General features: G+C 39.1%; 1 protein-coding gene across 3 annotated transcripts in view; it reads left to right on the forward strand.

Moving 5' to 3' along the window:
• The window catches only part of MICU2 (mitochondrial calcium uptake 2), a 113,380-nt gene that overhangs the window by 4,547 nt on the left and 91,522 nt on the right, over positions 1-17,311 (forward strand). Inside the window, exon 1 of one of the 3 annotated variants that reach the window (XM_063619027.1) lies at positions 3,445-3,562. The exons of the other annotated variants lie outside the window; for them this stretch is intronic. Coding sequence (XP_063475097.1) covers positions 3,527-3,562 — 36 coding nt within the window. The 5' untranslated portion in view covers positions 3,445-3,526. Of the gene's footprint in view, positions 1-3,444; positions 3,563-17,311 lie in introns of those variants that run through there. 3 annotated transcript variants of the gene reach the window in all.

The following is a 17,311-nucleotide window of genomic DNA, read 5'->3' on the forward strand; positions in this document are numbered from 1 at the left end:
ATAGCTAAATTAGTGGATGAATTCAAAAGACATTTAAAAGATAAATTAGTAAAGACTCTGAATTGCAAGTCTATGTATGGTATTGTTACACCTGGCCAACAAAGTAGTGCCTCCTACAAAGAAATTCTTAGTGGAACTTGTTTTAGATCATGTCAGCACATCAGTTATTTCTATGTAAATTGCTGCTTTTAAAAGAATATTTGAAAACTTTTCTAAGCTTTTAGTATTACTCCCATTGAAATGTTATATTTGATTCAGATATGTAAAATCAGAAATCATAGAAGGGAGGAGACAAACTTATTCTGTTGTTCCAGTCCATTCTGCTATAAAAGGATAGCTTCATTCTTAAGCCTTGATAAATTTTTTGAAATTATAAAAAGTTATTTCCATGGAGAAGGGAGGTTTAGGAACTAGAGAGTTTTAGAGTTGCAAAGGTGTAAGTGTACTTCTTTCCTGCAGGATTTTAAATAATAAAAGTGTTAAGGCAGTGGTCCCCAACCTTTCTGGCACCAGGGACTAGTTTCATGGAAGACAATTTCTCCACCGATGGAGGTGGGGGTGGTTTTGGGATGCAACTGTTGCACCTCAGATCATCAGGCATTAGTTAGATTCTCATAGGAGTGCAGTTCACAATACGTTTTGCACTCCTGTCAGAATCTAATGCTACTGATCTGACAGGAGGTGGAGCTCAGGTGTTAATGTTCTTTTCACCCACCACTCACCTCCTGTTGTGTGGTCCGGTTCCTAACAGACCACGGACACTTACTGGTCCATGGCCCATGGGTTAGGGACCTCTGTGTTGTGGTTACTATTGTATTTCATTATTATAAGCTAGAATCATATATTGGCAAATCCAAACTGATTAAAACAAACCTCCATTTCACTAAGTAGATACTCAACAGTAGATGATCAGACTAAAAGTAAAGCTTTCTGAACCATTACTTTTTTTTTTCTTTTTTTGGAGATGGAGTCTTGCTCAGTCACTCAGGCTGGAGTGCAGTGGTGCAATCTCGGCTCACTGCAACCTCTGCCTCCCTGGTTCAAGCAATCTCTGGCCTCAGCCTCCCGAGTAGCTGGGACTACAGGTGCATGCCACCACGCCCAGCTAATTTTTGTATTTTTAGTAGAGACCGGGTTTCGCCATATTGGTCAGGCTGGTCTCGAACTCCTGACCTCAGGTGATCCGTCCGCCTCAGCCTCCTAAAGTGCTGAGATTACAGGTGTGAGCCACCACACCTGGCACCATTACTATTTTAAGTCATTGTAATAATGCCCAAAACGGGAAGAAAAGTAAAAACAGCAAAGCCAAAGTAAAATACAATATAGTTCACAGTTGACAACAGTGATATCAGTGATATTTTATTTGTTATTGTTCACTCATTAATTGCACGAATATTGCATTTACTCCCTAAATTTTCTTTCCAAATTATACGTAATATTGGATAATTCAGGTTTTTTAAAATTCATAACAGGTTTTTGTTGTTGTTCGCTTTTCAGTAGAAAATTTTTCCACTACTGTTTGAAAAATAAAATTATTTTGCATGACATTGTCTATAATGCTGTATTTTTTATTCTAAATAAATACAAATTCCTTATAATACAAATTCATTGGTATTTTCTTTGATATGTTTATTTACATTCGCATTTATAAATACGTAAAAGTCTTGTCTGTTATCGGTTTTTTTTTTTTCTTTCATAGTGCTTATCGCTCTTTGAAATTCTTTTTTTTTTTTTTTTTTTTGAGACGGAGTCTCACTCTGTTGCCCAGGCTGGAGTGCAGTGGCGTGATCTCCACTCACTTCAAACTCCACCTCCTGGGTTCACGCCATTCTCCTGCCTCAGCCTCCCAAGTAGCTGGGACTACAGGCGCCCGCCATGACGCCCGGCTAATTTTTTGTATTTTTGGTAGAGATGGGGTTTCACCGTGTTAGCCAGGATGGTCTCAATCTCCTGACCTCATGATCCACCCCCCTCGGCCTCCCAAAATCCCTGCTGGGATTACAGGTGTGAGCCACCACGCCCGGCCCTGAAATTATTTTATATACTTGTTTATTTTGTCTTCCCTTACTAGAATGGCCTCTTGTCTTTTTCATCTCTGTATTCTTAGTACCAGGATAATCGCAGTCACATAATGGCACATCATAAATATTTATCTAGGGTGAATGAATGAACTGAAATGCATTAGATAACAAAGTGACCTTCTCTAACTTCGGTTTGATTGGCATTTATAGAAATATTAGACAACCAATATCTAAAAATGGTTAGAATCAGCTAAGTTACTAACTGTCCCAGAGATATTAAATTACATACTTAGAGCCATAGAGACATGTCATCCCATATTCCCATTAGAAAACATAAGTAAATAAGAGACTTCGCTCTTATCTGCTATGTCCCAAGGGCCTAGAAAAAAGTCTGGCACATAGTAGGTGCAGTAAATATTTATTGAATGGGTGAATTAATTGATGACATCTATAATGTTTTAATAATAGATATACCTTTGTCTCTGAAGTTTAAAGATGGGTCCATTTATCCTGTGACTACATATAAGATTGCATTTTTAATATATATTACTAACATTTATATTTGTCTTTATATAGCAAGATTTTGTCCTTTGCTATCACATTAAAATATCAAATATTCATTTTAGAATTTAAATAAGATTAATTATATTTTCATTTCAATTATTGAGATGCTTCAACTGGTAAACCTCAAGCCAATTAAATTATTTTTAAATTTGGAAAATAATGCTGACATGGCAAAAACCAACTATATTAATAAACTATTTTTGCATTTTAGTCAAATGCATGTTACACATTTTACACTAACTGAAGATATAAATATAACAAGCTCCGTATCTTAACAATTGGCTGAAAATCCTCTTAGCAAGAGAATGGCTTTGGTTTACATACTATGTGTTTGAGGTAGAGAGTAAGCCCTATAAGAACCTGAATGTGAGGCCAGGCATAGTGGCTCACGCCGGTCATCCCAGCACTTTGGGAGGCCGAGGCGGTTGTATCGCTTGTGGTCAGGGGCTTGAGACCAGCCTGGCCAACATGGCGAAACCCCATCTTTACCAAAAATACAAAAATTAGCCAGGCACGGTGGTGCATGCCTGTAGTCCCAGTTACTTGGAAGGCTGAGGCAGGAGAATCACTTGAACCCCGGAGGCGGAGGTTGCAGTGAGCCAGGATCGTGCCACTGCACTCCAGCCTGGGTGACAGAGCCAGACTCCGTCTCAAAAAAAAAAAAAAAGAATCTGAATGTGGCTGGCTTAGGCTTCAGGGGTGAGAGAAAGCTGCTTTGCATAATGCAAGCAGAAGAATTTGGAGCATATAAGGAAATGTGGGGGGAAGTGAGTGCTGGGAGTGGAGATGGAGGGAGAAGGAAGGACAGGATTGGGAAGGCAACTCTGTAATCTTAAGATCTCCCCTTCTTTCAGCCCATCTTAAGTAAAGTCTAGCAAATGCACAAGTGCTTCGATAGAGTTTCACAAGGCTCCCGTGGTTTTAAGCAGAAGTAGCACTGAATGGAAGTGACAATCAAAAGAGGAGACATGGAGAATGTAAGTACCTCCATTGCCCCAGTTCTTAGCAACACTCCTGGAAGGATTTTGAACATTCCTAGATTGTGAAATTAAAGGTAGGATTTATCTTTATCAGAGTCCAATAAGGAGACAGAAATCAAACCAGTAATTTGAAGAAGGAAATTTAATGTAAAAAAGTAGTAGAAGGTGATTGACTACTAAGGGAGTAATACAGCGGTCCAGAAGTAGCAGGAGTCAGAAGGTAGCTACTGCCTATAGGCTGAAGGACAGTGGACCGTGAAGGAACTAAAGACTTAGGAGAGGTATCCTGCTCCACCCCAAAGCAGGGATTGAGCCTTTTTCAAGAGGCTGTGCGTATCACAAGAATATAAAGCCTGCTGCAGCTGAAGAAACTTGTCAGATGGCACAGGCCACAACTAGTCTGTAGAAGGAGCCTGCCATTGGTGGAAGGGGTGAGTGGGCTGGAACTAGTGTACAGTATTGACCTGCTGGGTGGGAGAATGTGGCCTGAGGGCCTGGCTTAGAGCTACCACAGAGGTGGTGCCCTGGAGCAGCTCATAGCTATAGCCTGGTGGGTTGTGTGTGGCCTAAGGGGCCCTGGAGCTGCCATGGAAGCTGTTCATTAAAGCTGTTTGGAAGCCACCCACCAGTGTGTCCTGAAGGTGCAGCTGAAGTCACTATACCTGCCCAACAGAACTAATTGGAAGTGGTTCTGGCTGGTCTGTGAGGGCCTTTGGGCTCCAGTTCTGAATAACAAAAGGTGGACTGAGACCTGAGAGGAAAGTGCCTTTTTGGCTCTGCTGTCTTGCAGTGTCACTCCCATGCCCTCTATGGACAGAGTTATCCCAGCTGGCAAAGGAGAAGAGTTTACAGAGTCTGGCTCTAGTATCACCAAGCAAAGAAGTGTGGATTTTAGCTGAGAGACAATAAATTGATAACTGGTATACAGTTCTAGAGAGTTTCACCCAGGTTTCAAGAAGCAAGGAAACCCTCAGTTGACTACTTGTAATGGTACAGGGTAAAGATTTTCTTTTCTTTTTTCTTTTTAAGTTTCTGGTTTTTATTCTTAAAATAAAGTTTCTAATTTTGTCTTTAGTTGTTTTTTCTTTATTCTAAAAACCAAAACAAAACAAAAACAGGATACATGTGCAGAACATGCAAGTTTGTTACATTGGTATATGTGTGCCATGGTGGCTTGCTGCACCTGTTGACCCATCCTCTAAGTTCCCTCCCCTCAATCCCCACCCCCTAACAGGCCCGGGTGTGTGTTGTTCCCTTCTCTGCATCCATGGATTCTCAATGTTCAGCTCCCATTTATGAGTGAGAACATGTGGTGTTTGGTTTTCTGTTCCTGTGTTAGTTTGCTGAGGATGATGGCTTCCAGCTTCATCCATGTCCCTGCAAAGGACATGATCTCATTCCCTTTTATGGCTGCATAGTATTCTATGGTATATATGTACCACATTTTCTTTACTCAGTCTGTCATTGATGGGCATTTGGGTTCGTTCCATGTCTTTGCTATTGTAAATACTGCTGCAGTAAACATACGTGTGCATGTGTCTTCATAGTAGAATGATTTATATTCCTTTGGGTATATACCCAGTAATGGGATTGCTGGGTCAAATGGTATTTCTGGTTCTAGATCCTTGAGGTCGCCACATTGCTTTCCACAATAGTTGAACTAATTTACACTCCCACCAACAGTGTAAAAGTGTTCCTGTTTCTCCACAGCCTCGCCAGTATCTTTTGTTTCCTAACTTTTTAATAATCACCATTCTGACTGGCATGAGATGGTATCTCATTGTGGTTTTGATTTGCATTTCTCTAATGACCAGTGATGATGAGCTTTTTTTCATGTTTGTTGGCCGTGTAAATGTCTTCTTTTGAGAAATGTCTATTCATATCCTTTGCCCACTTTTTGGTGGGGTTGTTTCTTTTTTTCTTATAAATATGTTTAAGTTTCTTGTAAATTCTGGATATTAGACCTTTGTCAGATGGGTAGATTGCAAAAATTTTCTCCCATTCTGTAAGTTGCCTGTTCACCCTGATGATAGTTTCCTTTGCTGTGCGGAAGCTCTTTACTTTAATTAGATCCCATTCGTCAATTTTGGCTTTTGTTGCAATTACTTTTGGCGTTTTTATCATGAAGTCTTTGCCCATGCCTGTGTCCTGAATGGTATTGCCTAGGTTTTCTAGTAGGGTTTTTATGGTTTTGGATTTTACATTGAAGTCTTAATCCATCTTGAGTTAATTTTTGTATAAGGTGTAAGGAAGGCGTCCAGTTTCTGTTTTCTGCATATGGCTAGCCAGTTTTCCCAGCACCACTTATTAAATAGGCAATCCTTTCCCCGTTGCTTGTTTTTGTCAGGTTTGTCGAAGATCAGATGGATGTAGATGTGTGGCGTTATTTCTGAGGTCTCTGTTCTGCTCCATTGGTCTATATGTCTGTTTTGGTACTGGTACCATGCTGTTTTGGTTATATAGCCTTGTAGCATAGTTGGAAGTCAGGTAGCGTGATGCCTCCAGCTTTGTTTTTTTTTTTTTTTTTTTTTTGCTTAGGATTGTCTTTGCTATATGGGATCTTCTCTGATTGCACATGAAATAGTTTTGTTTTTTTTTTTTTAATTCTGGGAAGAGTGTCAATGATAGTTTGATGGGAATAGCATTGAATCTATAAATTACTTTTGACAATCTGGCCATTTTCACAATATTGATTCTTCCTGTCGATGAGCATGGAATGTTTTTCCATTTGTTGGTGTGCTCTTTTATTTCATTGAGCAGTGGTTTGTAGTTCTCCTCGAAGAGGTCCTTCACATCCCTTGTTAGCTGTATTCCTAGGTATTTTTATTCTCTTTGTAGCAGTTGTGAATGGGTGTTCATTCATGATTTGGCTCTCTGCTTGCCTATTGTTGTAAAGGAGTGCTTGTGATTTTTGCACATTGATTTTGTATCCTGAGACTTTGCTGAAGTTGCTTATCAGCTCAAGAAGTTTTTGGACTGAGATGATGCGATTTTCTAAATATAAAATCATGTCGTCTGCAAACAGAGACAACTTGACTTCCTGTCTTCCTATTCGAATACCCTTTATTTCTTTCTCTTGCCTGATTGCCCTGGCCAGAACTTCCAGTACTCTGTTGAATACGAGTGGTGAGAGAGGGCATCCTCATCTTGTACTGGTTTTCAAAGGGAATGCTTCCAACATTTGCCTATTGAATATGATATTGGCTGTTGGTTTGTCATAAATAGCTCTTATTATTTTGAGATATGTTCCAGCAATACCTAGTTTATTGAGAGTTTTTAAACATGAAGGGATGTTGAATTTTATCAAAGGCCTTTTCTGTATCTATTGAGATAATCATGTGGTTTTTGTCTTTGGCTCTGTTTATGTGATGGATTATGTTTATTGATTTATGTATGTTGAACCACTCTTGCATCCCAGGGATGAAGCCGACTTGATCATGGTGGGTAAACTTTTTGATGTGCTGATGGATTGGTTGGGTTTGCCAGTGTTTTATTGAGGATTTTCGCATCGATGTTCATCAGGGATATTGGCCTTATGTTTTCTTTTTTTGTTGTGTCGTTTCCTGGTCTTGGTATCAGGATGATGCTGTCTTCATAAAATGAGTTTGAGAGGAGTCCCTCGTTTTCAGTTACTTGGAATAGTTTCAGAAGGAATGGTACCAACTCCTCTTTGTATTTCTGGTAGAATTCAGCTGTGAATCCATCTGGTCCTGGGCTTTTTTGGTTGGTAGGCTATTAATTACTGCCTCAGTTTCCCAGCTCGTTATTGGTCTATTCAAGGATTTGACTTTTTCTTGATTTAGTCTTGGTAAGGTGTATGCGTCCAGGAATTTATCCATTTCTTCTAGATTTTCTAGTTTATTTGCCTAGAGGTGTTTATAGTATTTTCTGATGGTAGTTTGTATTTCTGTGGGGTCAGTGGTGATATCCCCTTTATCATTTTTCATTGTGTCTATTTGATCCTTCTCTCCCTTCTTTATTCTAGCTAGCGGTCTATCTATTTTGTTAATTTTTTTCAAAAAACCAGCTCCAGGATTTGTTATTTTTTTTTTTTTTTTTTTGGAGGATTTTCTTTTTTCTATCTCCTTCAACTCTTCTCTGATCTTAGTTATTTCTTGTCATCTGCTAACTTTTGAATTAATTTGCCCTTGCCTCTCTAGCTCTTTTAATTCTGATGTTAGGGTGTTGATCTGAGATTTTTCTAGCTTTCTGATGTGGGGCATTTAGTGCTATAAATTTCCTCTTTAACATTGCCTTAGCTGTGTCCCAGAGATATCTCTTTGTTCTCATTGCTTTCAAAGAACTTGTTGATTTCTCCCATAATTTCTTTATTTACCCACGAGTCATTCAGGAGCAGGTTGTTCAATTTCCATGAAATTGTGTGGTTTTGAGTGAGTTTCTTAATCCTGAGTTCTAATTTGATTGCACTGTGGTCTGAGAGACTGCTGTGATTTCAGTTCTTTTGCATTTCCTGAGGAGTGTTTTACTTCCAATTATGTGATCAATTTTAGAATAAGTGCCATGTGGCTCTGAGAAGAACGTATATTCTGTTGATTTGGGGTAGAGAGTTCTGTAGATGTCTACTAGGTCCACTTGATCCAGAGCAGAGTTCAAGTCTTGAATATCCATGTTAATTTTTTGTCTCATTGATCTGTCCAATACTAACAGTGGGGTGTTAAAAATCCCCCACTAATACTGTGTGGTTGTCCAAGTCTCTTCTCTTTGTAGGTCTCTAAGAACTTGTTTTATGAATCTGGGTGCTCCTGTATTGGTGCCTATATATTTAGAATAGCTCTTGTTGAATTGTTCCCTTGACCATTATGTAATGCCCTTCTTTGTCTTTTTTTGTCTTTGTTGATTTAAGGTCTGTTTTGTCAGAGACTAGGATTGCAACCCCTGCTTTTTTTTTTTTGCTTTCCCTTTGCTTGGTAAATTTTCCTCCATCCCTTTATTTTGAGCCTGTATGTGTTTTTGCACGTCTCCTAAATACAGCACACCGATGAGTCTTGACTATTCAATTTGCCAGTCTGTGTCTTTTTATTGGGGCATTTAGCCCATTTACATTTAAGGTTACTATTGTTATGTGTGAATTTGATCCCATCATCATGATGCTATTTAGTTATTTTGCACACTAGTTGATGCAGTTTCTTCGTAGTGTCATTGGTCTTTATATTTTCGTGTGTTTTTGCACTGGCTGGTATCGGTTCTTCTTTTCCATATTTAGTGCTTCTTTTTGTTTGTTTTGTGTTTTTTGAGACAGAGTCTCGCTTTGTCGCCAGGCTAGAGTGCAGTGGCGCGATCTTGGCTCACTGCAACCTTCACCTCCTGGGTTCAAGCGATCCTCCTGCCTCAGCCTCCTGAGTAGCTGGGACTACGGGTGTGTGCCACCACACCTAGCTAATTTTTTATATTTTTAGTACAGATGGGGTTTCACCATGTTGGCCACGATGGTCTCGATCTCTTGACCTCCCAAAGTGCTGGGATTACAGGCGTGAGCCACCACGCCCAACCAATTCTTATTTTCTAACCTTTTAACGTTTTCAGTTCCTGGGTGTGAAGAATAAGAATAGGAACATGTTGTCAGGCCTCTGAGCCCAAGCCAAGCCATTGCATCCCCTGTGACTTGCACGTATACATCTAGATGGCCTGAAGTAACTGAAGATCCACAAAAGAAGTAAAAATAGCCTTAACTGATGACATTCCACCATTGTGATTTGTTTCTGCCCCACCCTAACTGATCAATGTACTTTGTAATCTCCCCCACCCTTAAGAAAGTTCTTTGTAATTCTCCCCACCCCTGAGAATGTACTTTTCGAGATCCATCCCCTGCCCCCAAAACATTGCTCCTAACTCCACCGCCTATCCCAAAACTTATAAGAACTAATGATAATCCACCACCCGTTGCTGACTCTCTTTTCGGACTCAGCCCGCCTGCACCCAGGTGAAATAAACAGCCATGTTGCTCACACAAAGCCTGTTTGGTGGTCTCTTCACACGGACGCGAATGAAACATGTTTTAATGGATGTTTTATTTTGTTTAAATTTTGAAAGTGGCCACAAAAAGAAGATTTATTTTTAAGCAAGGTATTTGATACCGTGCTTCTTTTAGGAGCTCTTGCAGGGCACGCCTGGTGGTAATGAAATCACTCAGCATTTGCTTGTCTGGAAAGGATTTTATTTCTCCTTTGCTTATGGAGCTTACTTTGGCTGAATATGGAATTCTGGGTTGAAAATTATTTTCTTTAAGAATGTTGAATATTGGCCCTTAGTCTCTTCTGGCTTGTAGAGTTTCTGCTGAGAGTTCCACTGTTAGTCTGATGGGCTTCCCTTTGTAGGTGACTTGGCCTTTCTTTCTGGCTACTCTTAGCAGTTTTTCCTTCATTTTGACCTTGTAGAATCTGATTATGTGTCTTGGGGTTGGTTGATCTTCTCATGGAGTATCTTAATGGTGTTCTCTGTATTTCCTGAATCTGCATGCTGGCCTGTCTTGCTAGTGTTATATATAAAGTTTTGGTGCTGCAAAAGAAATAGCACTCGAATATAAAATTTTCTTTTAATTCTCAGCAAGGCAAGGTACTTCTATAGAAGGGTGCGCCCTTACAGACGGAACAATGGTGAGCGCACACTTGGACAAGGGAGGGGAAGAGGTTCTTATCCCTGACGCACGTGACCCTTGCTGCTGTATTGTTCCCCTATTGGCTAGGGTTAGACTGCACAGGCTAAACTAATTTCAATTGGCTAATTTAAAGAGAGTGACGGGGTGAGTGGTTTGGTGGGAAAAATGGTAATGACAGAGCAGGTGATCAGAATCATGAAGTCAGGGTGGAGTGGGTAATCAGAAGGAGTCAGGGTGGAGCAGGTAATCTGAATGAGTCAGGGTGGAGCAGGTAATCGAAAAAGGTTGCTTTATGAGGAAGTTAAGTTTAAAAGTAGAAGGCAAAGAATTGAACATACTGACATATTGATTCCTTGAAAAGAAATTTAGAACTCATATCTAACAACCCTTCCTCTTGTGTTTCCTTAACAGCTTTCTTTTCAAACTTTTTTAACATGTCTTGGCTTAGTTGTTTTGCTTGATTTTCCAAAAGAAGAAGCTTCTCTGGATAAGGTGGAGGATAGTTAAGGGAGGTTTTAGTAAGTGCCGTATTTATGAGCCTCTGCATCAACCTGCGGATGTATGGTATGACACAGCACCTGACAAGAATAAGTACACCCATTACAGCTGTGAGGGAAGTAAGAATTGAGGCTATTATTCCTTTCCATTTACCAAACCACTTTTCTAGCCATCCTGTAAAGGGGTCATTTACCCCTGAGTTGCAGGCTAACTCATTGGACAGAGAAGTCAAACCTTGCAGTGCCTTTGTTATACTTCCATAGGGGCAGTGTTGTTTAGGATGAAGGTGCAACATTGAGTTTTAATTATGATGCAAACTCCTCCTCTTTCTGCTAATATCATGTCTAAGGCTATCTTATTTTCCCAAGCCATCTGGCTAGTAGCCCTTAATTGTTCAGCTATTCCTTTAATAGCATTTTTAGTGTAGTTAATAGATCACTGTTGGTTGTAGTAGATGTGGTTTATCTAATCTACATTTTTATTGTTACCTATCAAAATATTGACTTAAATCCTGCAGCTATTTGATTTTGGGCTTTAAATCGATCTGCTATTCCCCATGAGATTCTAATTGTGTCTAAATAGACCTGAGAGTCGAAAGATCCAAGGGGCTTCCCTTGCTTTACGATGTCTTTATTTTTCCTTCCTCTGGTTGATGAAATGCCAGGGTGAAAGGGATAGCCAGTTGGACTAAAGCACAAGTGCCACTCTAGTTATTCGGCAGAGTGTCCAGTAAAGGTCCGCCACAATACCACCACACATCTGCTCAGGGATGAACAAGGGCTGACTCATTGATAAGCTCTTGAAAATTCTTAAGCTCACTGCATCCTTCAGGTCTCCAAGGAATGCTAAATTTCCTCCCTGTCATGAGAGACACGAAGTGAACTTAGTGTTGGGAGATGGAAGCTGGATGGCCCTTGGGGGCTGACCCGCAGAGTGCTAGACTTCGGGATATAGCAGAGAGAGCTTGGCATGACTTATTACTCCAGGCTGTAGAATCCTGGAAAAGAACTACCATGCAGCCCACGCCTGGTCGACTGGAGGACCACCTTAGTGGAAGCGGGACAATTTGGGCCTCTGGCCTGCCATGCACACAAGCATAACAATTGTTTTTGTTTAACATGTGGATGGAATATTTGATCCATTCCAACCAGGCATTTGCATCTTGGTGTGCTGCCTTTTTTTTTTTTTTTTTTTTTTTTTTTTTTTTTTTTTTTTTGAGACGGAGTCTTGCTCTGTCTCCCAGGTGGGAGTGCAATGGCGCGATCTCGGCTCACTGCAAGCTCCGCCTCCCGGGTTCATTCCATTCTCCTGCCTCAGCCTCCCAAGTAGCTGGGACTACAGGCGCCCGCCAACACGTCCGGCTAATTTTTTGTATTTTTAGTGGAGATGGGGTTTCACTGTGTTAGCCAGGATGGTCTCGATCTCCTGACCTCGTGATCCGCCCACCTCGGCCTCCCAAAGTGTTGGGATTACAGGCTTGAGCCACCGCGCCCGGCCAGGTGTGCTGTCTTAATTGTCAAAGTTTGTTTTAAGTCTTTAACTTCTATGATCCTCTAGTAAAATGAATCTAGGATTTAAGGAAATTACAAAAACTGGTTGGGGCAGTCCATCCTTGCTCTTTAGTGGTCCACAAAACGTTGGACCAACTATGGCATAAAAGCTCTACATCGGGGGGCAAGACTCCTGGTTGACACTGGGGTCTGTATTGAAATGCTGAATTTGATATTATTTACTTAATAAAATTTAAGTTGGATGTCTTTATGTTCAGAGAAAGCAGAATGCCTCCACCTATGCAGTTCAAAGTCTGACTTCTTTGAATCTACCAAAAAAGAAAAATCAAGATTCAGTATTCACTGAAATGTCATCTACTTAAAGTGCACATTTAGTTTTTAGTATCTTATAACTACCATTCTAAAGTACTTATACCTAACTATTCAGCTTTTATTCATCAATTTTACTAATACTTAGTATAGTCCCTAATTCATGATAGGTACTAATTAATGACTGTTAAGTGAGTGGTTGAATGAATGGTAAGAGTGTCCAGCTAAAGCTGTGCTTAAAGTGGCTAAATTCACTTCAAAATCAGAATGCTTTTCCTCCAATCTACAATCCATTCATATTGTTCCTATGCCTGCTTGCATTTGCAGTTTTAAAGCATTTTCACCTATCACTGAGTAGTGGCTATCTCCAGAATCTTCCTTAATTTAGGTTTGGTTGATATTTCCTCATGATTCATGCCCTTTTTTCACAAATACCACTAAAGCCATGCTGTGTCCTTTTCAACGCATCATATTAGGAGGTACACAAGTTAGATTTCTACTGGTGATAATTACAATTACTTTTATCATTTGGTAAGAAGACATCTGTCAGGTTTCTTCATTAAAAATTTAATCAGTACTTTATATTCATTAATAAGTATTTTGTGGGGAGATAATTTTGTGGCTTCATAGTTCTTTGTCCTCTCCACTGTTTACTCATTTATTCATTTATATCTACGGACTCATGGATTCCCATTTTACTCAAAGAGTTTCCATTTATTTTGATACTCAATCGCCCCATATGTAACCAGTCTCCTGAAAGCCGGTGCCTTGAATACTTGGTTCTCTCCTCCCCTCGTCCCTGGCAAAGGGGAGGAAGGAAGAGAGGGTGCAGCCAAGTCTTGATTAACCCATCTGAGAGAGGAGAGCTTTTAGCTTTGATGTACAAAATGACAGATAATTTTCCTAGGATATAGATTATACTCTCTGAAATGTCAGACAAATAATGTTAATAATGGGAAAGAGGGAAGAAGATGCCTGGGAGAGCAGCTTCTAGGAAAACAAAATTAAACATCTTCTCTCACCAACTTTAATGCATCATTTTTACATACTATATTTAAATGTTTGTATATTTATGCTGACCTTGATACTAGAAAGATTTAAAGTGACTTAGAAAAATGCTGCTGCAAGTTAGAATTTTTAAATGGAGAGAAAAATGAGAGTAATAAACATAAGCTTAAGCTATAAGGAAGACTAAAATATATGCTGTAACACACCAAGTGTGTTGGCTTCCGCCTATAATCCCAGTGCTTTGGAGGCCGAGGCAGGAGGATTACTTGAGGCCAGGAGTTTGAGGCCAGCCTGGGCAATACAGCAAGATCTTGTCTCTACAAAAATATAGAAAAAAAAAATGGTCAGGATTGGTGGTGCACGTCTGTAGTCCCAGCTCTTTGACAGGCTGAGGTGGAAGGATCTCCTGAGCCTGAGAGGCTGAGGCTGCAATGAACCATGATCACGCCATTACATTCCAGCCTGGATGGCAGAGCAAGACCCTATCTTTAAAAAAACAAACAAACAAAAAACACAAGTAGAAAAGTTGGATTTTCATAGCAGCAAGGATATTTTTTCTGTTGCAACAGGAATGAAAACAGAGGGTATGGTAAATCCTAGAAGCTGATTATAGACTAATTCTACATTTTCCTTCTATTAAAAAAGGCTTAAAGAAAAAAAGTGATAGTGAACTGCTCTGAAAAAGAAGTAGATTCAGGGATCTGTAATCGTCAGAGGGATCTTAATCTGCTACTGGAGCGGGTAACCCAGATAGTTAGGGGAAGGGGATAATTTACAAAGCTGTGAAACTAAACCATGAGAGCTGAGATGCAACAATTATGATGAGCATAGGACCAATTGCAACAAACTTCTAATGGCTTTCTTCTAGTGAGTTAGCTAATTGAGGTTTTTTAATGTTGCTGTAAAGTATTATCTAAAAAATGTTTTTTCATAAACCTTGGTATTTGAGTTTAATACAAGTAATACATTGGGCATTAAATTTAAAAATTGTTAAAATTCTAAAATAGAGAATACTAGATGGTTTACTTTTCTTTGATATTTAAATTCATATTTTGAACTCATTTTTTATTTTGTGAATACAATCTGACTAAAAGATGATTACAAATTTTAAATAAAAGCAATAAATGTGAACCATTATGTTTAAACAAGCAGAACTATATTATTAATAGGAAGTGAATTCGCAGTTGCATTAGTTGTAGAATCTCTTTGTCTATTGCATGTCAGTGAATATTTTAAACACTCAATGTAGTTAATAAGATGGATCTATTTTAATTTGTTATAAGAGCCCTAATCATAAAATTAAATTGGCATTGTTTTCTTTTATTTCAAGTGTCTGACCATAGATTTGTAGTGATTAGTTTTGTGAAAAAGAAAAAATATATATGCTAATAGGACATTAACAATAGGTAAAACTGGAACTTATTGGAGTGTACTGGTAGTATACTTGTGTGCAGTGCATTAGTTTAATGACCGTACATGTAAAATTGGTAGGCCAAGAGCAGTTAACTTTATAGCAACATGCAGAAGTTTAATAACCATGAAACATTGTAATCCCAGTGAAGACTAAAGCTTTCTTGCAACAGTAAAGGAAGAATGCAAAGAAGTTTTTATACTTTATTGCCTCAGGTAAAAATGTCTGTAGAAACAGGTGATGACAAAGCTATGATGTTAATAAACCCAAATGGAAGTCAAAAATCAAAGTTGTAAATGGCTGGATTATGAAAAGAGAGATGACAAAGTTATACCCTGTAATTAGATGTAATTTGTGCCTTTGGCATAGCTGTTTGTCCCGCATGAATGAGAGAGGTTGTCTTACTTTCCTTCATTGTATAATAGGACAGTAGTTAACGATCCTACTGTAAATCTGTACAGTGACTTTTCTGGGGGAAAGAACAACAAATTGTAATAGCAAAGTATATTTAACCTTTTCTTCTGCATTTATATTGTTTAGTGGAATCCAAGTAAATATTACTGTTTGTTCTTGTTCTATAAACCATGTGTTTTAGTAGCTAATATATACAAATTATGCTTCTGTTACTATGAATTTTGGAGTTCTATGAATTACAACAGTGCATAAACATACCATAAGCCACTAATAGTAGCAGTATATATGAATTTAGATGTTTTATTTATAGTTTAAAAAGCAGTAAATATTTGGTAGAGTAAATTAGTAGTAAATATATTGTCTCAATAACTTCATAAATAACATTATTAGCTGTTTTCAGATTATAATTTCAATATAAAAATAATACTTAATGAATCATATTTTTTAAGTATAGCCTGGACTTAAAATTTTCATAGACATCTATGAAAGTTCCATAGATATGTGGTTCCATAGATAGTTCATAGATATTTCTAAGGAAATAAGGTGTTATAAAATCTGAAATTTATCCACATGGATATTATTTGCTTTGTGTGTTGTGTACTAGAAACTTGTATACCTTAAGATCGCAGGCATCTTTGTCCTCAGTCCCTCATCACTTAGCTGTATGTAACCTGGAAATGCAAACCTTTTTTTTTTTTTGAGACGGAGTCTTGCTCTGTCACCCAGGCTGGAGTGCAGTGGCGCGATTTCGGCTCACTGCAAGCTCTGCCTTCCAGGTTTACACCATTCTTCTGCCCCAGCCTCCCGAATAGCTGGGACTGCAGGTGCCCGCCACCACGCCGGGCTAATTTTTCATATTTTTAGTAGAGACGGGGTTTCACCCTATTAGCCAGGATGGTCTCGATCTCCTGACCTCGTGATCCACCCGCCTCGGCTTCCCAAAATGCTGGGATTACAGGCGTGAGCCACTGCGCCTGGCCAATGCAAACCATTTTTAAAATTAGGCAAAATGAACCTTAAATATGAAGCACAATGTGTTTCCACAAACTGTTGCAGATATTTCAAAGGAAAATATGAATAATGCAGCACATGTACTGTTTGAAATTATGTCATTTTTCTTATTCACTAGTATATACAATTAGAAGATTATATACAGTGAGAAGCTGTAAATGGGTTGATTTCTATGTTTCTTAAATGTCAGGAGATTAAATCACACTGTTGAGTGTTTTAAGGACAAAAACTTTTTCAGTTTAACTTGGTCATAATTGCCCAATTAAGAAACCAGCTCAAAGCAGCACATTTTCAATATGGCTGTGCCTCCATTCAGACCCAGTCCTGGGAAGTTCTGGAATGCTTGGAATGCTCCAGGATTGAATTCCAGGTCAGGGAACTGCTCTTTCGGTGATGGTAGTAGTACTGCTTTGACTGTTGCTTTAGCGGGAGCCCCATGGATGGAGCTGTGACTGCCCTACTGCAAAGGAAAAACAGGAGACAGCTGAGCACTTCCCAAAGGCTCATTTAATTATCAGATGATAACTGATCCAGCTGCCTACGTATGTTGAAGTATATATGAAAGACTTATCTGTCCTAGTAGTTCCTATTCTCAGACATACCAAGTGTAAGATACTTTAATGGCAAGCCAGAAAATAATGATTATGAGGAAGCATTGGGGTTTAACCAGGAAACTGTTGCAATACAAAGAAGGCAATCAGTAGTGTATGTTACAGAGACACACTTTTATTTTTTAAAAAACTTAACACTGACTGATCACTTTTTATCAGTGATTGAAGCATGTTTATTTCTTTAATACTGCAACTTTTTTGTTTTTGTTTTCTACTTATAGAGACAAGATCTCACTCTGTCACCCAGGCCAGAGCACAGTGGTGCAATCATAGCTCAAGGCAAACTCCTAGACCCAAGCAGGCCTCCCTCCTCAGTCTCTCGAGTAGCTAGGACTACAGGCACGAGCTAGCCCAGCC

This window comes from Symphalangus syndactylus, chromosome 15, assembly GCF_028878055.3.
Source record: "Symphalangus syndactylus isolate Jambi chromosome 15, NHGRI_mSymSyn1-v2.1_pri, whole genome shotgun sequence".
In the NCBI taxonomy this organism is placed as follows: Eukaryota; Metazoa; Chordata; class Mammalia; order Primates; family Hylobatidae; genus Symphalangus; species Symphalangus syndactylus.